At 47.5% G+C, this 24,038-nt stretch overlaps 1 protein-coding gene across 2 annotated transcripts in view; it reads right to left on the bottom strand.

Annotated features, from left to right (window-relative positions):
• Positions 1–360: 360 nt before the first annotated feature.
• Positions 361–24,038, bottom strand: part of WWP1 (WW domain containing E3 ubiquitin protein ligase 1) — a 1,173,512-nt gene continuing 1,149,834 nt past the window's right edge. For both annotated transcript variants that reach the window (XM_078687073.1, XM_078687072.1), the window contains exon 24: positions 361–1,282. In XM_078687073.1, coding sequence (XP_078543199.1) covers positions 1,183–1,282 — 100 coding nt within the window. In that variant the 3' untranslated portion in view covers positions 361–1,182. The remainder of the gene's footprint in view (positions 1,283–24,038) is intronic.

Genomic DNA, 24,038 nt, shown 5'->3' on the forward strand with positions numbered 1-24,038 from the left:
CACTAGATTGCAGGAGTATGCACAGCATGTGTATCTACAACCAGACATGCCTCGAACATATACGTTTTTAGCGCTTCTTTTTGTATTTGCTCTATGTTTACAAAATGGCATACTAGTTGTACTGATCAGTATTTTCCATCTATAATGATTGATAGTTTGAAATGTGAGCACACTTGTACATCCATAACCAAAACTCTGAGCACAAAAACAAGCAGCAAGATCATTTTAATTTATACACAGATCAGTTCACATTATCCTTTAAATATAGGTTTACATAATCTGCTAATGAAATGAATACTGTTTGATGTACATTACAGACTGAAATCTGCAACACACCAGGCAAAAACCAGAATAACAATGTTAAAAAAAATCTTTTTTCTTTTATTCATTGTTCATTTAAAAGATTGATACCCAACATCCTCTTGGTATTAACCCAAGACAGTCATTAACCCCTTGACAGTGTCCAGAGAATTGCTGTACCCTGCCTTGCAACTAAAATAAGACCAGTGGCAACAATTGTTCATTCGTAACAATAATAACATTCATTTTACTTAACAAAGATTTTTGTGCAAGTCGTAAAGGTTTTACTCGAGACCTTAGCTACATGAATGTAAAATGGACAGGGTTTTCAGCTGAGTATTCAAAAATTATATTGACAATCTTTGCTTCTTTTGCAATTTTAAAAAGCCAGCAGCAATTTTCTAAATACTCAAGATACATTTAGGCATTTGCCTTAAAAACCATTTTATAATAGCCATGCAATTGACAACCTGGTAGAGATGTTGCATATATGAAAACACAGAACAGTTTCATTTTTCTGTATTACAAGGCCAAGATTAATTGAATCCAGGCCCTTTTGAACTGATGTGACATGTACTATTTTAAAGCCCTATAAAACTAGAGCCATATATATATTTAAAATAAAGTCTTTAGTTAGCTTTCAAAATTAAAGTTATTTCACTAGTCAGTCATTTGAAGGGGAAATAAATAAAGTAGAAAAGACTAGACAGTTTTGCATATCTATGTGGAAGAACGGAGACATCTAGGCTTAGAGTTCCATTATGAACACTGTACAGAACATACGGCGTATATACATTTAAAGACTGTGCAATTTTACTTGGCTGGGCATACCATAGATGTCCATTTTAATGCAAAAAATTGTTATCTAGACAATCACTGTATTTATTCTTGACCAAATCCTTCAGTTTCTTCAATCGCAAATAGTAGCTTCTCTTTTAGCTGCTCATAGCTTTTGTATGGTGGCAAGTCCAAACGGTTGAAACTGCAAAAACAGAAATAGCATCAGACATATCAACTTACATTTCTGCTATATTTCTATACTTATACTGGTTTGAAGTCTTAAGGAACAAGTTACTTACCTTCCGTAATGCATTATCTGGTAGAGACTCTCTAGCTGCAGATTCCTTACCATTGAATTTCCCAGGTATTAGGCTGGATCCGGAAACTTTTGCTTGAGCAATACCCCCATGCGAGTTTCATTCAGTGGCTTCATTCGGCTCCACCATACATCGTCGGCGTCAGTTATGACGAACAAGTTACTTACCTTTGGTAACGATATATCTGTAAGAAACGTATGTTAGTTATAGATTCCTTACCTTAAAATTACCCCCAGGCGTCAGACTGGATCCAGAAAGTTTTTCATCAGCAGTTCCCCTGTGCGTCAGTAGGTGGCGTCGGTCAACTCCGCGTCCGTCGTCAGCGTCGCTAGGATGACGTCGCGTAAGTTACTTAGATGCCACCCTCGCGTGCTGACATCAGTTCTGTACACAACTTTCCGCGTCAGGAACACAGAGCCATGCAAGACCCTGACCACTAGTGCACAAAACTAGGGCCCTGGAAGGGTGTCCTTAACTCTAGAAATCTGTTGACAGAACGGGGAGGATGGGTGGGGCGGTAAGGAATCTATAACTAACATATGTTTCTTACAGATATATCACTACCGGAGGTAAGTAACTGGTTCATCTGAAAGAAACAATTAGTTATAGATTCCTTACCTTAGAATAGATACTCCAGCAATTCCAACCTGGAGGCGGGGCTACGAACCAAGTTCACACCTGAAAGTCGTGGAGAACAGAACGGCCAAAGAAGCGGTCTCTCCGGACTTGGCTGTCCAGGCAGTAGTGTTTGGTGAACGTGTGCAGCGATGCCCACGTAGCTGCCTGACAAATGTCATTTAGGGGGATTCTCCGTTCCAAAGGAGTAGTAGTTGCCGTCACCCTGGTGGAATGGGCACGCCGCCCCACCGGAGGCTCCTTCTTAGCCAAAAAATAATAGGTTTTGATGTAAAAAAAGACCACGTTGAGATGGTCCTTTTGTGCACAGCCCGACCTTTCTTAGCGCCCACGTAACCAACAAAGAGTTGGTTGTCCACCCGGAATAGTTTTGTGTGATCAAAGTAGAAGGAGAGCCCACGTTTTGGATCCAGACAGTGGAGCATCTCTTCCGCTTTTGAAGGCTGTGGAGGCGGAAAGAAGGTGGGCAAAGAGATAGTTTGGCCAATATGAAAAGAAGTGACAACCTTTGGAAGAAAGGAAGGTCGAGTTCTGAGGACGACCTAGTCCGGATGAACAGCCAGAAAAGGAGGCTTGGAAGACAGACCAGAAAATACGTTTTGAGAGTGAGGAATCTGAGAGGACAGTTATGTAGCGGCTCAAAGGGAGCGCACTTCAGATAAGTAAGAACCAAGTTCAAGTCTCACTGAAGCATTATGAAGGGAACAGGAGGAAAAAGATGAGTAATTCCCTTAAGAAATCTATTTACAATAGGGGACTTGAAAAGAGAAGGCTGATCAGGAAGCCTGAGAAAGGCTGACATGGTCGAGAGGAAGCCCTTAAGAGTGCCCAGAGCAGAGCCCTGCTGGACCAAAGACAAGAGTAACAAAAGAACTTCAGAAAGATGGGCAGAAAGGGGATCCACAGCCTTTGCTGTGCACCATGCCACAAATTTGTTCCATCTGCAGGTGTATACCGTCTTAGTGGAGGGACGCCTGGCTTCCAAGAGAACATCACTGACTTCGGAAGGCAAGTCAAATGACGTCAACTGCCTCTGCCCAATCTCCATGCAAGGAGGTGGAGGCTGGACAGGTTCAGGTGGAGGACCGTCCCCTGTTGCTGCGACAGGAGATCCTCCTGAAGAGGCAGTCTGATCGGAGGATCGATGGCCATGTGCAAGAGCTCGGGATACCAGATTCTTCATGCCCAATCCGGAACCACAAGAATGACTTGGGCCCGGTCGCGCTTGATCTTCTTCAGCACTCTGGGCAGAAGTGGTATAGGCGGAAAGGCGTATAGAAGACCGAAACTCCACTCGCGAGAAAAGCGTCGCCTAGCAAGTGCCGTCTTGGAAATTACAACGTGCAGAACTGCCGACATTGTGCATTCTCTTCGCTGGCGAATAGATCTAACCAAGGCTCTCCCCACTGCAGAAAGAGGCCTTGCACCACCTCCGAGTGAAGACGCCATTCGTGATCCATCATGCACCTGCGGCTCAGTTTGTCCGCCCTGGTGTTCAGAGATTCTGCCAGGTGTTGAACCACCAGGGATATGCCCTGATGTTCCAGCCATGTCCAGAGGCGCAGGGCCTCCTAACATAAGGCCCACGACCCCACCCGTCCAGTTTGCTGCAGTACCACATGGTGGTGGTGTTGTCCGTGAACACCTGCACTACTCTTCCCCGGACAGAGGGAAGGAATGCCTTTAGTGCAAGACGGATCGCCTGAAGCTCCAGAAGGTTGATGTGGAGCTCGGACTCTGCCAGGGACCAGAGGCCTCTGATTTCCGCCCCATCCCAGAAGGTATGCGTTTGTCACCACTCTGTGTTCTGGTTGGGGAAGAGAGAGGGTCTGCAGTTGACCCAATCCTGGTTTGTAAGCCACCACTGCAATTGTCGAGCAGTGCCCTCCGAGATCTGGACGCAATCGGACAGATTCCTCTGATGCTGCGCCCACTGGAACTTCAGGTCCCACTGCAGAGCCCGCATATGCCACCTGGCATGATCAACCAGGAGGATGCAGGAGGCTATGAGGACCAGCAGACTCAGGGTCATCCTGACCGAAACCCGGGATAGAAGCTGAAAGATCGGAATCATAGCCCGAATATCCTGGACTCGCGGTTTGGGAGGATAAACCCCAAACTGCGTTGTGTCCACAACCGCTCCGATGAAAAAGAGCTTCTGAGGGGGAATCAGGTGCGACTTCGGCACGTTGATTGAGAACCCCAGCAAATGCAGGAGGTCGGCCGTAGTCTGGAGGTGGGAGACAACTGCCTAGGGTGAGCAAGCCTTCAAAAACTAGTCGTTGAGATAGGGGAAGACTGGAACCCCGGATCTGCGCAGATGAGCTGCAACCACCGCCATACTTTCGTGAACACCGAGGGGCGCTGGTGAGGCCCAAGGGGTGCACGGTAAACTGAAAGTGCTCGTGGCCTACCGTAAACTGCAGGTAACACCGGTGGGCCGGCATGATGTGGATGTGAAAATAAGCGTCCTGCAAGTCCAATGCTACCAGGGTCGAGGGCAGACAGGACCTGAGAGAGCGTCAACATTTTTAACTTCTCATTCCGGAGGAAGCGATTGACGCTCCAGGGATCCAAGATAGGACGCAGGCCTTTGTCCTTCTTGGGCACCAGAAAGTAGTGGAAATAGCTTTCCAAACAAGCTTTATTCGACATATTAGTCATAAAAGCACCATTCAAAAATATATCATAAAACACAGTATAAAAATGTGATTCAAAGCCTCTTTGAGGAAATTAAGTTGAGTCATAATGGGTAACAAGTATCAATGAAAACAGTTAAAACTACCATATGTACTCAGTTAAAAAAAATTTTTTTTCTAAAATTCGTTACAAAAAGGGGTACAATAATTTGGCCACAGATAAGTTTAATCCAGGCATTTAGCTGGAACTAATATCTTCATTGCATAGTATGCGGCTTACGGCCCCCTAAAACATATGCAATTGAGAAATAACAAACACGTCCTTATTATGCAGAGAGAGAAGGCGACCTTATAGCCCAAGACCACCCCAAAAATGTTGCTACTGCAATGACAATAGGAGTGGTTGTGTCGGAGCGTAGTATTCTTAGTGCTTCACCACTCCTTCTAATGCCTAATGATTTGCAAATTAACACCAGCCATACAAGTCGTGGGGCAGTGTATGCTGGGCAAACAAACAATAAGTGTGCTAGCGACTCCACATTGGCCTGGCATACGGAACACGTGTTATCTCCTGATTGAGCCCATCTAGCAGTAAATGCTCTTGTTCGCAGTGAGCCTTTCCTAAATTGGAAGTATAACTTCCGATCGTGTATTTTCGTTATTATATCCCAATATTGCTCTAGGCTAGGGGTTCGTTTAACTTCCAAGAAACCTCCGGTTAGCAAACATAACTCACTGTTTCTTAATGTGTTGAGGGATACCATGTCCCAATATTTTTCTTTTAAGATCTTTTTCGGTGGGCATGGGGGAGCTTGTTTGATCGTCCCACAATGCGATCATGCCAAGGCTTATTAAGGTGGATCTAACCTCCCGTAAACATTTAATTCGATGGAAGATATCAGCCTTTACTATGTCTTTAAAGCCTGCAGCATATGAGGCCAGTTTGGGTGTACTCCAGATTCTATACCAGTATAGTAAGGGGCGTAATTTAGCTATATCAGCCAATGGTTTTCTACCAAGATCGTAAAGTAGGGGACACACTGGAGTGCTTTGTGTGAGGTTTGTGATCTTACGTAGGAACCTATTTTCAACTACGGTGAGCTTAGAAAAATTCTAACAACCCCATAGTTCTGCCCCGTAAAGTGCTGAGCTAACCACTTTCATATTATATATCTGGAGCACTGGACTGACTGGTTTTGTGAGTGAGGTGTTATACTCGAGCTGAAGTACTCCCGATAATTGCGGATGCCAGGTAAATCTGTTGGTTCCATTTTAAGTCATTCTGTATGTTGGCCCCCAGGTAGGTAAAAGCCACCTTTACATGCTCTGTGTGGTTTAAAAGACATACATTTTGGTTTTCGACTTCTTATTGTGCTTCGACTTATCTGACCCCGAGTGCGAAGACTTAGACGACGAGTGGTGGTGATGGCTCCAAGATCGGTCCCACGACCTCCCTCGCGACTGGGACCTTGAGCGACGCGGAGTCTACTGCCAGGCCTCGAGGAGCTTTCACGACCGCTCCAGCAAAGACTTCGGGCCATGGTTCGGCAGTCGGAGCACGACTTGGGGTCGTGGTTGCGCTCCAGGCAGTAGAGGCACACGCGGTGTGGATCAGTTACCAACATCAGTCGGGTACAGGAATCACAGGCCTTGAAACAGGGCATCCCTCGTGCACCAGGAGTTGATGAAGACTCAAAAACGAATTCGACAAAAGTCGCAATAACGGAGTCAAAAAGTGACTGGGGGTACTGCTCTCTCCCGATCTGATCTTGCTGGCGCAGAAAAAGAACTGATGTCACCGTGCGAGGGCGGCGTCTAAGTAACATCTGTGACGCCATCCCGGCGACCATGACACAGATGACGGACGCAGGGTCGACCGACACCACCTATCGACGCGCAGGGGTTCTGCTGAAGAAAAACTTCCTAGATCCTGTCTGACGCCTGGGGGTAATTCTAAGGTAAGGAATATATAACTGTTTCTTTCAGATGTCACGGTCACCTATATTGGTGCCACATAGGAACATGGATGTCAGTACTTTCGTTTTTTCAACGCCAGAAGTGAAGAGCCACGACATAACTGAAGAAAACGTGTGTAAAACTAGGGACCTGAAAGGGGAGTAACACTAGCCCTTACAAAATTAGTCTGCGAAGCGGGGAGGTATGGGTGGGCCTGTAAAGAATCTGGAGCTAGATAGATTTTCTACCAGTTAATGCGTTACCAAAGGTCAGCAACTTGTTCATCTGATAGAGACTTCTAACTACAGATTCCTTACCTTCAAAGCCAGCTCCTTGAAGGTCTTAAAAGCCATGGCCCGGCAGTTCAAGCACGACTTCGGATTGTGGTCGCGCTCGTGATACCAGAGGCAGATGAGGTGGGGAATCAGTGACCGACATTGTGTGGGGACAGGCCCCGCATGGCTTGAATCCTGTTTTACTTGAAGACCTCCTCACACATGATGGAATTTTTCTTATATCTGGAGAAAAAAAGTTGAGAAAAAACTTGTCAAAAAGCGACAGAGTGGTAGCTCTTCCCAGATCAGCGCATAACTGCAGCGGAAAGGAAAGAACTGAAGTCTGCTCACCTGGGTGCTGCCTATATAGGTACTGCGACGTAATAACCAACGCTACGGCGCCGGCACAAGGGTGCCGAATGGAGCCACCCGATGGCGCACACAAGGGGTATTTCTCAGCAGAAGTGTCCGGATCCAACCTGATGCCTGGGAAATTCGGAATCTAAAGCTAGAAGTCTCTATCAAATTAGGGCTGTAAGAAAGGAAAATGTTACTTTCCCTATAAGCATCTATTTGTAACTTCTAGTGCTGTAGAATCACATTTTTTGCATACTGCTGTCGTCTAGTTTTGCGCGTGGATGTTAAGTTGTTTTTCTTTAAAGACGTCTTTGTTCTCGAGATAGCTTGTGACTCCTCCTTTAGCCCACGATGCACAGGGACAAAGACTCCACTTCAGATTCTATCTCCAAAACAGAGCTTGGACGGGCAGCTTGAGCTCTGAGACGCTCGAAGACCATTGACCATCCTTTCGGCTCCAAACGTCAATTCACCAGACATGGTGACAGAAAAGTTACTGATCACTTCAACTTTTCAGCTACTGCCACATCAGACCGCCTGTTGGACTCAGGTCATATGAGAAAGATTCTTGTGCGTTCACAAGGGTATGAAGAATAAGCCATTCCAATTCTACCTGAAGCACAAGTTACTTACCTTCGGTAACGATATATCTGTAAGAAACAGTAGTTACTGTTAGATTCCTTACCTTAGAATATCCCCAGGCATCAGACTGGATCCGGAAAGTTTTGCATGGCAGTACCCCTGCGCGTCGGTAAGCGTCGTCTGCGGCTCCACGTCCGTCATCGGATGTGATTGCCGGGATGACTTTGTCGGAGAACTTAGACGCCGCCCTCGCGCTCTGACGTCAGTTCTTGTACATAGCTTTCCGCACCAGGAACGCAGAGCCATGCCAGAGACCGACACTGGTGCCATGAAAACTAGGGCCCTCAAAGGGAGATACCTTAAACCTAGATATCGGTTCGCGGTTGGGTGGTAAGGAATCTAACACTAACTACTGTTTCTTACAGATATATCGTTACCGAAGGTAAGTAACTTGTGCATCTGAAAGAAACAGGTTAGTGTTAGATTCCTTACCTTAGACTAGATACCCCAGCAATATCAACCCCGGTGGTGGGTCTGCGAACCAAGATCACATCAGAAAGTCCTGGAGAACGGAACGGCCGAAAAAGCCATCTCTCCTGACTTGGCTGTCCAGGCAGTAGTGCTTAGCAAACGTGTGCAGCGAGGCTCACGTAGCCGCTTGACAGATGTCCTGCAAGGGGACTCCCCGACTGAGGGCAGTAGTAGCTGCCATGGCCCGAGTGGAATGGGCACGTAGCCCCACAGGAGGCTCCTTCTCAGCCAAAGAGTAACAGACCTTGATGCACAAAACGACCCACCGAGAGATGGTCCGTTTGTGCACCACCCGTCCCTTCTTAGCGCCCACGTAACCATCTAAAGAGCTGGTCGTCTACCCAGAACTGGCGTGTGCGATCTAGATAAAAGGAGAGCGCACGTTTTGGGTCCAGACGGTGGAGCCTCTTTTCCTCTTTCGAGGAATGCCGAGGCGGAAAGAAGGTGGGCAAGGTGATGGGACAGCCCGATGTGAAAGGCCGTAACCACCTTAGGCAGGAAAGAAGGACGAGTTCTCAAGACAACTTTGTCCGGATGGACAGAGAGGAAAGGAGGTTTAGAAGATGGTGCCTGGAGCTCACTCACTCTCCTGGCAGAGGTGATGGCAACCAGGAATGCAGTCTTAAGAGTCAGAAGACGAAGAGGGCAATTGTGAAGTGGCTCGAAAGGAGTGCACATCAAATAGGTTAGAACAAGGTTCAAGTCCCACTGAGGCATCACGAAGGGAACAGGAGGAAACGTGTGTGATGCCTTTCAAGAATCTATTTACAACAGGGGACTTGAAAAGAGGTTGATCAGGAAGCCTCAAGAAGGCTGAAATGACAGAGAGATAGCCTTTGATAGTGCCCAGAGCAGAGCCCTGCTGGGCAAGAGAAAGAAGAGAGAGGAGAACCTCTGATAGGGGGGCATAGAGTGGATCCACAGCCTTTGCTGTGCACCATGCCACAAATTTGTTCCACCTGCAGGCATATACCGATTTTGTGGAGGGACGCCTGCCGGCCAGAATCACATCACAGACTTCAGGAGGCAAGTCAAATGGCCTCAACTGTCGCCGCTCAATCTCCACGCATGTAGGTGGAGATTGGTCAGGTTCGGGTGGAGGACCGTCCCATGCTGCTGCGACAGAAGGTGTTCCTGAAGAGGCAGACGAAACAGGAGATCGACTGACATGCTGAGTAGCTTGGGATACCAGTATCTTCGAGCCCAGTCCGGAGCCACAAGAATGACTTGGGCCCAGCCGCGCCGGATTTTCTTCAGCACTCTGGGCAGAAGTGGTATAGGTGGAAAGGCGTACAACAGACCGCAGCTCCACTCGCGACGAAAAGCGACTCAAAGCAAGTGCCACCTTGGAAACTCCAACGCGCAGAACTAATGACATTGCGCGTTCTCTTCGGTGGCGAATAGATCTAACCAAGGCACTGCTAAAAAAGGCCTTGCACCACGTCTGAGTTCAGACGCCATTTGTGATCCACCATGCACCGCCGGCTGAGTTCGTCCGCCCTGGCATTCAGAGAAGCTGCTAGGTGTTGAACCACCAAGATAATGACTTGATGTTCCAGCCATGTCCAGAGGCGCAGAGCCTCCTGACATAGGGTCCGCCCTGTTTGTTGCAATACCACATGGCGGTGGTGTTGTCCGTGAACACCTGCACTACACTTCCCCGGACAGAGGGAAGGAATGCCTTCAGTGCAAGCCGGATCGCCCGCAGCTCCAGAAGGTTGATATGGATCTGGGACTCCGCTGGAGACCAGAGGCCTCTGATCTCCCCCTCTCACATGTGGCCTCCGCATCCCAGGAGAGACGCACCCGTCACCACTGTGTGCTCCGGTCGGGGAAGGGATCTGCCACTGACCCAATCGCGATTCGTGAGCCACCACTGCAACTGTCATGCAGCGCCCTCTGAGATCTGGACGCGATCGGACAGGTTGCCCTGATGCTGTGTCCACTGGAAATTCAGGTCCCACTGCAGAGCCCACATATGCCATCTGGCATGTGTCACCAGCAGGATGCAGGAGGCCATCAGGCCCAGAAGCCGGAGGGTCAGCCTGACAGAAACCCGGGATAGAGGCTGAAAGAGCCTGAATATCCAAGACCCGCTTGTCGGGAGGATAAACCCGAAACAACGTCGAATCCAGAACCGCTCCGATGAAGGGGAGCTTCTGAGAGGGACTCAGGTGAGACTTCGGCACATTGATGGAGAACCCCAGCAATTGCAAGAGGTCGGCCGTAGTCTGTAGTTGGTTGACGTCTGCCTGGGGAAGAGCCTGCCTTCAACAGCCAGTCATCGAGGTAGGGGAAGACTGACACTCCTGACCTGCGCAGATGAGCTGCGACCACCGCCATCACCTTCGTGAACTCCTGAGGGGCACTGGTAAGGGGAGCACAGCAAACTGAAAATGCTCCTGGCCTACTATGAACCGCAGGTAGCGAAGGTAGGCCTGTAGGACGGGAATGTGGAAATAAGTGTCCTGCAAGTCCAATGCTACCATCGAGTCTCCAGGGTCCAGGGCAACTAGGACCTGAGCCAGAGTCAGCATCTTGAACTTCTCCTTCCGGAGGAAGCGATTGACGTCTCGGAGGTCCAAGATGGGGTGCAGACCCCCCTTATCCTTCTTGGGGACCAGAAAGTAGTGGGCATAACAACCACTCCCTACTTCCTGACCGGGAACGCTTTTGATGGCCTCCTTGGCCAGGTGGGCTGTGACTTCCTGACGGAGAAGAGCCAAATGATCCCCAGACATGCGGTGGTACCGAGGTGGCATTGCCGGAGGGGAGGACAGAAAGGGGAGAGCGTAACCGTGGCAGATTATCTGCAGCACCCACTTGTCCAATGTAATTTCGTGCCTGTGGTGGAGGTGGTGGCTGACCATGCCACCCACCATCGTGGGTTGCTCCCTGAAGCTCGGATTAGGAAGGCTTAGAGGCGGAAGCAGAGGGGGTGGAAGTGGACTGACCCGCGCGCTGGTTACCAGACCCGCCCCTGCGGAAGCCACGGCCGGGCTGAGGCTGGTTCTGCACAGGCTTGCTGGAGGAGCGTGCTTGGGTGCCACCACCTTGGCCACAAAAGAAACGAAACCCAGGCATGGCAAGGTTCTTCGTGGAAAGACCCAAAGACTTGGCCGTGGCCCAAGAGTCTTTAAAGCGCTCCAGGGTTTTGTTAGCCTGATCGCCAAGGTAGAGGGAGCCATCAAAGGGCATGTCCATGAGCGAGTCCTGGACATCGGGTGAGAAACCAGTGGAACGCAACCAGGCGTGGCGCCGCAACGCCACAGTAGTGGAAATTGCTATACCCAACAAATCAGCGGTGTCCAAACCACACCTGATGGCAAACTTCGCCACATCCTTACCCTCCGCAATCGCTTAGGAAAGGACAGCCTGGACCTCCTCAGAACACTGAGGCAAGACCTGAGCTACAAAATCCCACACTGCGTGGGAGTAACGGCCCAATAAGCAGGCGGTGTTAACCGACCGCAACCCCAAGCTGGCTGAGGAGAACAACCTCTTGCCAAATTGGTCTAGCCTTTTAGAGTCCTTATCCGGTGGAGCCGTGGGAAAGGCACTCTGCGATGTCGAGGCCTGAATGACCAGGCTCTCAGGCATCGGGTGAGTGGTTAAGAAGGCGGGATCACCAGGCATTGACGACTAGCGAAGTTTGTGTCCACCGGCGCCCCCGTGGCCGCTCGCAACCAAGTGCCCAAGAGGACCTCGGTGAGGGCCTCATTGAAAGGAAGCAGCGGCTCCAACGACGCAGATGCCGCCTAGAGCACCTCCGTAAGGAGGGTGGTTTTAAGGGCCACCGTAAGGAGGTCGAGATTGAGAGCCTCCGCAGCCCGATGCAGCATCACGGTGTAGGAAGCACCCTCCTCCATAGTAGGTGGAGGAGAGGCAAATCTCGGGTCAGAAAACACATCTAGTTCGCCTGCATCTTCAAGTTCGTCCACCCAATCTTGCTCGGAGTCACGCTGCCGGGCAAGGGGGTCCTCGGACCCGTCCCAGTCCTTGTCCGGCTCTGGTGTAGAGGGAGCCGGTCGCGGCCACAGGGCCAGAGCCGGGACAAGCAGTGTCGGGAATAGTGCCGAAAACTGTGCCGGCCGGGGACGAGCCGGAGCTGTATCTCAATTCGGATCCCAGGCCGGAACAAAATGGTCCGAGAACCGGGGCAGGGGAGGGAAAACGGCACCCAGTGCGACTCCTTGTGGCGCCGGAGCCAACGGCGCAGGATCCTGTGGCGCCGGTGGCGGAGCCGCTGGGCCAGCAGGATCTGGACACTGGACCGCGGGGCCAGAAGGCGCGTTGGCGGGATCCCGGGGCCTAAGAAAGCGGTCCATGGCAGCAGAAACTCTTGCATCTGTTCGGGAGTCGCTGACGGACCTGGGTAAAGCGGGTAGGCCGCGGGACTCCCTGGCTCCAGAGGAACCGTAGGGGCGGAGCTCCTGTCCCTATCGTCCGCCTGCAGGGAGCGGCCGGGGGACGTCGGGGAGCGAACACACTTCTTCGACTTCTTTTTGTGACGCCGCCTACCGGAATCTGAAGGCAAAGACTTAGAGCCCGAGGAGCGACAGCTCCGGTCCTGCGAGCATTCCTGTGAACGCCCCCTAGACCCGGAGCGGCGGTGAGAGGATTTCCGGACTTCCAGCAACTTCCGGCACCGCTCCCGCAAGGCCTTCCGGGCCATGGCTTGACAGTACCGGGAGTCATGATCGGTCTCCAGGCAGTAGAGGCACTCATCGTGGGGGTCCGCCACAACATGTCACAGCGGCACAACCCACAAGACTTAAATCCGGGCATCCCTACGTGCACCAGGAGACAAGAGGAAGAGACAAAAGTCTCAAAAGAGTAGTCAAAAAATGACTGAGGTACGTGCTCAATCCGGATCTGTGCTTTCGGCGCAGAAAAAGAAAGATGGCTTTCGGCGTGAAAAGTCGTGTACAGAACTGACTTCAGTGCGCATGTGTGGCGCTTAAGTACCCTCCATGATGTTGTCTCGGCGCTGACAACGCCAGTGACTGACGCACAGGGGTACTGCTAAGCAAAACTTTCCGGATATTCTAAGGTAAGGAATCTATCACTAACGTGTCTCTTTAAGATGCAAGAAGTCCACTCAGCAGCCCCACAATGCTTGCAGGATGCCTCTGCCCTTAACTCAAACCTCTGCAGTTTGGCTGGGGAGTAGTAAGCCGGTTGTAAGTACTTGAAATGTATAAGTTGCAATTGAGAGTAAGCCTGCTTAGAAGCGCGTAACAGAATTCTCACTTGGAAGATGCCACTGAAGTGTCTTAACACCTCGTTCCACTTTTCTCTGGCCTTGTCCACTACCACACTGTGCTCATTCTGCGAGGTATTGTATAGTTTAGTGATAACTTTTTTGCAGTCTGTACATAGGCACAATCTGCAATGATCCCAGCAATGGTGGCTCTTGTGGGAAGGAGGGGTATGGAGCTTTCATAGTCGCTCTCAGCCTATGGTAAACAAACCGATGGAGAGGGTTGCAAACACAATTTCCTCTGAATTCCTCCATTGACATGTAGGAGGCCCGGGGAAAGGGATCACCCAGAGTTCACAGTCCTGCTTCTTGGAGGATAGTGATGCCCCTGATTCCCTGGTGACTGACAAAGATGAGTGGTGTACCAAGGGTAGGGATGGGGCACAGAAGGGCGATGTATTCGCACTAATGGCCAGCACCTGCCAGGCTCTTGTGCAATGTAGCAGGCCTGCCGACCTGGGCAAGTGCACAGCAGGGGCGTGCGGTAATATGGCAGCTAGTGGGATGGGATAGGCCTCATCAGATTCAAGTCCGATGTGAGGCACGTAACGTTGCTGGTGGTACCAGTAGTGTGCAAAGTGTGACTATGCACACTGGTCATATGGGTGAAAGTTCGGTGTGTCGAAGCTCCATTGAGAATATGGGAGTGTTAGAGTGCCAACTGATTCTAGGCTGTTTGCCAGCCCACGCCAGAGATACCATGCAGGAGTTTGATGTCTTAAAGATGACTGCACCAGAGGGATGGGAATGGAAGTAAAAATATTTAAAAATCTAGGAGGCACGACCATTTTCAGCAATGCTAACCTCCAACTTAGATATGGCCGTGCCGTAAGTTAGTCGTACTATTTCATCTGGGTCATGGTGTATCCAGACGCCCAAATATTTCACTGAGTCCGTACACCATTCTAATGGATATTCGACCGTGTGAGGCACTGCAGCAGGGATTAACAGGAAGATGAGACTAACTTCGACCAATTTATGCTCAAGCAAGAGAACCATTCATAACTGATCTATTCAGACACTATTGAAGCTAAGTTTGTTATTGGTTCTCTAACATAGACCACCATGTTGTCCGCATACAATGAGATAGCCAGGGGCCTTTGCCTATATATTAGGGCTGCAGATGCGTGTTTCTGCCCGACAATGCAAGCTAGTGGCTCCATTGCCAGGGCAAACAAAATTGGGGAGAGTGGACATCCCTGCCTCATCCCTCTGTATATATGCACCGGAACAGATATCATTAAATTCACCCAAATGCGGGCCACTGGGTTGGCGTATAGTAGAAGGATCTAATGTAGGAAGGCTTGGGGAATCCCTAACCTGGCCAGTACAGTAAACATATATGGCCACTGTATGGAATCAAACACCTTGGTGGCGTCAAGGAAGACCACCTTGGCAAGCAGCGATGGGTCTAGTTAGTGCAGAACAGTGAATAATGTGCGCAGATTGTGGGCAGTCGACCTGGATGGGATAAAACCCGATTGGTCTGGCAATACCATTGAAGGAAGAAGTGGCTGCTGCCGGGTTGCGATAATGTAACGCTCATCATGCTAACCCCAGGGCCCAGGACTCGGAGAACATTTCAGTAAATAGGGAATACAGGCATTAAGTCATAAAACACTGAGAACATTACCACCCCCCTCCCACTCCTCCTTGCAAAACTTGCCAAAACCATCCCAAAGACACAGAAAAAACATAACCCCATTCAAACAATAACTTTGAGGAGGCGAGATGCCAGTAACTCTTTGTAGGTTCGGAAGGGGGTCAGGACATGTCTGCATGTACTGGGCTAGCCATTCTACGTCAGATAGTATTCACAGTTGTTGCTAAGCCATTGGCATATTTAGTAACAAGGCCATTTCTCCTAGTACTTCAACAATCATGCAGTCAAGCGGCTAACCACTAGGATCTATTATGGGGGATCAGGTTAAACCGCCCCTTCAAACATCAGTCCCACCAGACCCTTCATTGACAGCAGCAGCTAAGCCAGCTGTATATTTAGTGATATATTTCAAAGAACAGTGGTCCCTAGTAATTCAGGGATCTGGGGAATGATAGACATACACTCAATAGTCAGTATGTCCTTTGTCCAGCCGGACAGGATTTTATTTTTAGCAGGTTATAAACAATAGCACAAGGATTTTTTACACAGTGGGCACGACCAGTGACCCACAGAGAACAAGTAAAACAAACGAAATTTTGGCAAAAACGAACAAAGCGGTCTGTGTACTTGTAATTCAGTGAGCAGACTTAATTATGTTTCACAACACCATTGCATACATCTTTTTCACAATTTCGATACATATGGTGCTAGTTTGTCGACGTTTCGATGCCGAAACTTAGATAACTGGCATCATCTTCAGGACAGAGAAATATATTATGTTTGTCTTGAAATTAAAATGACAGTTTGCCTTTTAAGACTATACATAAATAACAAAATGGAAGGAAACAAGGAGGGAAAAGATAAAAGTAAAAATAATTATAAAGGGACCTAGGCATGTATTCAGGTGGACCATACGTGACATGATGGTGACTGCGTGCACATTTAAAATACATTGGCTGCTGGTGATGCCAGTGTGAAGAGAGTGGAAGTTTATACTAACAACGGACGGACTTAGCGTTACACATTTAGAAAAGGTTTGAAGCTAGACCTAGGATGTGAGAGGGCCTAATAACTGTATGCATTTAAGAAAATCATTAAATAATTGGCACAAATAAATTGTGACTTACGGCGCAGTGATAGGGCTGATAGCTGGAATTTCCAAGATGGTGTAAATGATAAAGACGGCGCATAAAAGTGACATAGAACCTTATATCAATATAACATGTGGCATAATTACGGCGCAGTGGTGATGGAGGGATGTCATAGGGGGAAAGGTCAGCCACTTTAGTAGTGAACTCGCTGCGGAAAAGAATGCAGGAATCGCGGAGCAATTTTTGAAGTGACAAAGAACTATATAACAATATAACAGTGTAACAAGTGAAATAGGTACGGCGCAGTGGTGATGGATTGATTGGTAAGCGCAGATATCGAGGTGGGGAACTGCGGGGGAGACAGAGTGCAGGAGTCATAGGGCAATATGGCTAGAGTTACTAAGTATGCGGAGTCCGATGGCTGTACTGTCAAAGAAGGGAATTGTTTCCGTAATCCCGCGGAAGCGAGCAAATTGCTCAGATTGCTACCTGCCAAGAGAAGGAGGTGATTAGAAGCGAGCGTAGGGGGCCGGTGATCAGTTAGAACAATGCCATGCGCTCAACATATATTTACCAAAACCAGGGCGGGGCGCCTCTTCGGATGAGACCGTACTGATCGTGTCTCACTAGAGGCAAATAACAGGAGGGAGAGAGGGTAAGGGTAGGCTTCTTGGAGCTTTCCGCAAGAAGTGCAGAGCGAGCTATCAGGGGGTTACTTACTTCCTGGTCGGGTGCTCAATGGCATTCACGATGTCAGGCGGGCGGTGATCGCTGCTGTGCTCGTGGGAAGGTGCCGGATAAAGTAGTGTTTGGAAATAAAGAGAGAACTTAGCCTTTCCTCAGCGGTAGCCATGTTGGAACGGGCTCGGCGAAGGTGATGGGGGCCATCTTGTAGTGGGGACAAGTGGTGACTGAGTGAATAGTGAATTGTGAGCATTTTAAACATTCATATAATGGTGCATTATATCATTACAACAGAACTACTGCTTCTTTGAGAGAACTGAGAGGGTCTCAGTATTGTTTCCGGGATTGGAACAACAAGGTTAGTTAGAGAAGTGAAGTCCAATCTTCAAGGCGGTTGAGTCCAGTGTGGATACTGTTGGTACGCAGTATCCAATGCAGTTCCTCTTTGTTCAGTAACTGTGACATATCAGCACCCCGTGGGGGGGGGGGGGTTATCAGGGTGATGAATGTCCATGTCAAATCTTTTTCAGTATGTCCTTTGTCCTTAAAATGTTCAACGAGGGGGGCGTTTGCAGTGTTACAGCGAATCCTGCTGCGTTGCTGTCCAATACGGAGCTTTATCTTCTGGCTGGTTTGGGCTACATAGATCACCATACAAGGACAAAAAATAGCATACACTACATTGGATGAGTTGAAGTTAGTGAAATGCTTTCTGTCAAAGGTGATTGTGCCAAAGGTAAAGGTTTTTCCCTCAATAGTAGAGTCGCAGACTATGCAGCTGCCACATTTTGTATGACCTATCAAGGAGGGCAGCCCCCATGCATCATTGATCGTGGTTTTTAAGGTAGGTAGTGGTAGGGATGCCCGTACCAAATGGTCTTTAAAATCTTTGGCCCTCTTAAAGGCGAATATTGGGCGTTTCAGATTTAATGTACCGGCATTCAGTACCGGCCAATGTTTTAATACGCTTTTCTTTATGGCATTGGATGCTGGGGAGAAAGTTGTTACACACACGAGTCTGTCTTGATTTTTCTTTGGTTTTGGTTCTAATAGGGTTTCTCTAGGGCAATACCAGGCACGTTTTAGGGAGCGTCGTACCAGTTTACGCGGGTAGCCCCTATTCCTAAGCTTGTTGCTGAGGGTTTTTGCTTCAGTGAAGTAATCTTCTTTAAAATAGCAGTTCCTCCGGATACGGAAGAATTGTGAGAAAGGGAGGGAGTCTCTCAAGGCACGGGGATGGTGACTGCTATAGTTAAGCAAAGTGTTTCGTTCAGTGGGTTTCCGGTGGAGGCTGGTGGTGAGGCGACCATCGGTGTGTTTGATTTCAAGGTCCAGAAAGGGAATCGACTCTTTACTTATGGCAAGAGTATACTTAAGTCCACCACTGTTGTTGTTTAGCCAGTGTAGTAGTTGAGTTAGTGATTCTGAGGAGTCAGTCCACAGCATGAAGATGTCGTCGATATATTGTTTCCACAGGGCAATGCTACTGTGGAAAGGATTGGATATGTTCAATATACATGATGTCTCTAGGTTGTCCATGTACAGGATAGCTAGGTTGGGGGCAAAAATAGCCCCCATTGAAGTTCCACGTACCTGGCCGTAGAATTGTCCCTCAAAGAGGAAGAAATTCTTGGTGAGGCAAATCTCCAATAGTTGGAGAATAAAGACTGATGGGACATTGTGTGGGCGTGGACGTGTATCGAAAACTTTCTCAATAACACGGAGTGATTCGTATTGAGGTATGTTGGTATAAAGTGATTCCACATCCAGCGTGCATATGGTGCTGGATGTGGGATCAAAAGGATATTCCTCAATCATATTAATCATTGACATGCTGTCTCTGATGTAGCACATAGTGTCCAGGACAAATTGTTTAATAAAGAAGTCAATATAGTGCCCGAGGGGCCCTAGTAAGGAGCCACACCCCGAGACTATAGGGCGGCCTGGTGGAGTTTCGCAGTTCTTGTGGATCTTGGGTAGGCAGTAAATGACTGGCAACCGGGGAGCCTTGGTGTTGAGGAACTCAAGTTCCTTTTTTGATAGGTAGCCTAATTCGAGGGCATCATTGGTGACCTCAAGAATCAGCTTCTGTATCTCTTCTGTGGGGTTATGTGGTAATTTGCAGTGGTGCTCAGTATTACCGAGTTGGCGGAGAATCTAATTTTTATAGTTATCCACCTCCTGAATCACAATCCCACCCCCCTTTTTTATTACAATGGAGGGGTTGTTTTTTAAGGTTGAAAGGGCCTTCTTTTCGTCAATTGTGATACTGTAGGGAATAAATGATTTCTGTTTTTCCAGAGTAGCAAGATCATGAAGGACCAGTTTTTCAAATGTTGGAATTTCTGGGGGGGATCATTCCTCCGGTGGGAGAGAATTTGGACGGTGGTTTGAAGGGGGTGTTGGCATGTTTCATGGGGCTGGGGTTCATCAGGAAGAAACTATGAAGTCTGACATTTCTGAAGAATCTCAGGAGCTCCGTTTGGGCATCCAGGTAGTTGGGGCGAATAGTTGGGACAAACGAAAGTCCTTTTGTGAGTAATGATAATTCGTAACGCGAGAGAACATGTTGAGTGAGATTAAAAATAGGTAGTAGAGCATTCTCTTGTTCCGTTTCATTATTGTGGTCAGTAGGGGTGTTGACTCTGTTTACCACTGGTAATGTTGCCGGCGGGCAAACCGTTCGCCTGGAGGGTTCTGGCGGTTGGGCCATCTCCGTGCCTGTTTCGCTCTCCCAGTCCCTGGGGGTTCTGGTTGGCCTCTGCCTCGACCTAAAAAATTCCTGTGGGTGGGGCCAGGACTTTCACTTTGGTCTGAGTGTTCTGATGAGTCCCCTGAACTATCAGAAAAACCACAAAGTTTTGTTTTCTGTTAAAGCTACCCCAGGGCCTTTGGTTCTGCGGGCCACTGTAAGTGCGGTTGGTATAGTAGTCTTTGTTAAGGTAAGGGTAAGTTCTCTCTTGTGAGAAACCTTTGATGTATTTTCTAACCTTTATAGTTTTCTTGTTAAGTTCAAATTTATGAAAGTCCTCGATGGTTTTTGTTATTTGGTCAAGGAGTTTTTTTGCTTCAGTGGTGGTGTTTTTGTCTGAGTTGTTTTCAAGTTCGCAAATTTCACTGATAACTTTTTGTAGCTCCTCTGTGGCGATGTCAATCCCAAGCACCATCCAGTGCCTGGAACACGTTGTGCTGATGTAGCTAAAGCCGTTCAGGGTTGTCGGTGAAGACCCCTGGAATATTGCGAACTTGGAGACCAACTGGGATAGTATTGGCTCTAAGATAGTCTGTTAGCAGTTTGATCATAAGCGTCAATCTCACTTCTTTTTTCTTTATTTTTTCTAATTCCTCAACTAATGTGATACTAGGCTCATTAGGTGTTTCAGCAGAGTCAGATAAAAGAGATGGGCCTCCTAGGATTTTATTAATGTATTCAAGAGTGTAGAGAGGTGGATGGTCAGACATGCCTAACAGAGAAAGGGGGGATGTGTGTGTTTGTGCAACCGTGAGTATGCAAGAGGGGTAGGAAGGGGATGCTGGGGGACCCACTTGTAAAAAGGGGTGAGGATTCACAATCCCTTGCAATCATGTGATTGCGCTACATATTTTTCAAAAACAAGGGAACCCAAAGGTATAACACTAGGGACCTTGGGCGGTAACGTATTTCAAAGAACAGTGGTCCCTAGTAATTCAGGGATCTGGGAAATGATAGACATACACTCAATTGTCAGTCTGTCTTTTGTCCAGCCGGACAGGATTTTATTTTTTAGCTGGTTATAAACAATAGCACAAGGATTTTTTACACAGTGGGCACGACCAGTGACCCACAGAGAACAAGACAAAACAAACGAAATTTTGGCAAAAACGAACAAGGCGGTCTGTGTACTTGTAATTCAGTGAGCAGACTTAATTATGTTTCACAACACCATTGCATACATCTTTTTCACAATTTCGATACATATGGTGCTAGTTTGTCGACGTTTCGATGCCGAAACTTAGATTAATGGCATCATCTTCAGGACAGAGAAATATATTATGTTTGTCTTGAAATTACAGTTTGCCTTTTAAGACTATACATAAATAACAAAATGGAAGGAAACAAGGAGGGAAAAGATAAAAGTAAAAATAATTATAAAGGGAGCTAGGCATGTATTCAGGTGGACCATACGTGACATGATGGTGACTGCGTGCACATTTAAACTACATTGGCTGCTGGTGATGCCAGTGTGAAGGGAGTGGAAGTTTATACTAACAACGGACAGACTTAGCGTTACACATTTAGAAAAGGTTTGAAGCCAGACCTAGGATGTTAGAGGGCCTAAAAATCTAGAACGCCCAATATTCGCCTTTAAGAGGGCAAAAAATGTTAAAAACCATTTGGTACGGGCATCTCTACCACTACCTACCTTAAAAACCATGATCAATGATGCATGGGGGCTGCCCTCCTTGATAGGTCATGCAAAATGTGGCAGCTGCATAGTCTGCAACTCTACTATTGAGGTAAAAACCTTTACCTTTGGCACAATCACCTTTGACAGAAAGCATTTCACTAACTGCAACTCATCCAATGTAGTGTATGCTATTTTTTGTCCTTGTATGATGATCTATGTAGGCCAAACCAGCCAGAAGATAAAGCTCCGTATTGGACAGCACCGCAGAAGGATTTGCTGTAACACTGCAAACGCCCCCCTCGTTAAACCTTTCAAGGATAAAGGACATACTGAAAAAGATTTGACATGGACAATCATCACCCTGATAAACCCCCCCCACGGGGTGCTGATATGTCACAGTTACTGAACAAAGAGGAACTGCATTGGATACTGCGTACTAACGGTATCCACACTGGACTCAACCGTCTTGAAGATTGGACTTCACTTCTCTAACTAACCTTGTCGTTCCAATCCCGGAAACAATACTGAGACCCTCTCAGTTCTCTCAAAGAAGCAGTAGTTCTGTTGTAATGATATAATGCACCATTATATGAATGTTTAAAAGGCTCACAATTCACTATTCACTCATTCACCACTTGTCCCCACTACAAGATGGCCCCCACCACCTTCGCCGAGCCCGTTCCAACATGGCTACCGCTGAGGAAAGGCTAAGTCCTCCCTTTATTTCCAAACACTACTTTATCTGGCACCTTCCCACGAGCACAGCAGCGATCACCGCCTGCCTGACATCGTGAATGCCATTGAGCACCCGACCAGGAAGTAAGTAACCCCCTGATAGCTCGCTCTGCACTTCTTGCGGAAAGCTCCAAGAAGCCTACCCTTACCCTCTCTCGCTCCTGTTATTTACCTCTAGTGAGACACGATCGGTACAGTCTCATCCGAAGAGGCGCCCCGCCCTGGTTTTGGTAAATATATGTTGAGCGCATGGCATTGTTCTAACTGATCACCGCCCCCCTATGCTCGCTTCTAATCACCTCCTTCCCTTGGCAGGTAGCAATCTGAGCAATTTGCTCGCTTCCACGGGATTAAGGAAACAATTCCCTTCTTTGACAGTACAGCCATCAGACTTCGCATACTTGGTAACTCTAGCCATATTGCCCCGCGACTCCTGCACTCTGTCTCCCCCGCGGTTCCCCACCTCGATATCTGCGCTTACCAATCAATCCATCACCACTGCGCCGTACCTGTTTCACTTGTTATATTGTTATATAGTTCTATTCTATGTCACTTCAAAAATTGCTCCGCGATTCCTGCATTCTTTTCCGCAGCGAGTTCACTACTAAAGCGGCTGACCTTTCCCCCTATGACATCCCTCCATCACCACTGCGCGGTAATTATGCCACATGTTATACTGATATAAGGTTCTATGTCACTTTTATGCGCTGTCTTTATCATTTACACCATCCTGGAAATTCCAGCTATCAGCCCTATCACTGTGCCGTAAGTCACAATTTATTTGTGCCAGTTTTTTAATGATTTTCTTAAATGCATACAGTTATTAGGCCCTCTCACATCCTAGGTCTGGCTTCAAACCTTTTCTAAATGTGTAACGCTAAGTCCGTCCGTTGTTAGTATAAACTTCCACTCCCTTCACACTGGCATCACCAGCAGCCAATGTATTTTAAATGTGCTCGCAGTCACTATCATGTCACGTATGGTCCACCTGAATACATGCCTAGCTCCCTTTATAATTATTTTTACTTTTATCTTTCCCCTCCTTGTTTCCTTCCATTTTGTTATTTATGTATAGTCTTAAAAGGCAAACTGTCATTTTAATTTCAAGACAAACATAATAAATTTCTCTGTCCTGAAGATGATGCCATTTATCTAAGTTTCGGCATCGAAACGTTGACAAACTAGCACCATATGTATCGAAATTGTGAAAAAGATGTATGCAATGGTGTTGTGAAACATAATTAAGTCTGCTCACTGAATTACAAGTACACAGACCGCCTTGTTCGTTTTTGCCAAAATTTCGTTTGTTTTGTCTTGTTCTCTGTGGGTCAGTGGTCTTGCCCACTGTGTAAAAATTCCTTGTGCTATTGTTTATAACCTGCTAAAAATAAAATCCTGTCCGGCTGGACAAAGGACATACTGATTATTGAGTGTATGTCTATCATTCTCCAGATCCCTGAATTACTAGGGACCACTGTTCTTTGAAATACGTTACCGCCCAAGGTCCCTAGTGTTATACATTTGGGTTCCCTTGTTTTTGAAAAAGTATATTTAGTGATAAGCATATGTCTCATAATATTTGGGAACTAATGTAGTAGGGGGACTATACACTGTTGTATAGCGTTTTAGGACCCTAGTGTAATTTTCCCGATTCATGCCCTTATAAAGGTATAAAATAACGTATCCTTATATAGGCATAGAAATCATAACCATATTAAGACATAGCTCAAGTAGTCCTAATGCGGCTTGGCTACTTCCACTAGTTCTGAAAATCTACAATGATTTCTTGGAAAAACCCGCCTTCAGCAGTCAGGGACTTCCCCCTGCATGAATATTAATTTATCCAAGAAAACATGGAGTTTTCAGAGAATTAAGTCTCTAATGACATTATTATGTCCAAT

The sequence above is a fragment of the Lissotriton helveticus genome, chromosome 4_1 (assembly GCF_964261635.1).
Source record: "Lissotriton helveticus chromosome 4_1, aLisHel1.1, whole genome shotgun sequence".
NCBI lineage: Eukaryota > Metazoa > Chordata > Amphibia > Caudata > Salamandridae > Lissotriton > Lissotriton helveticus.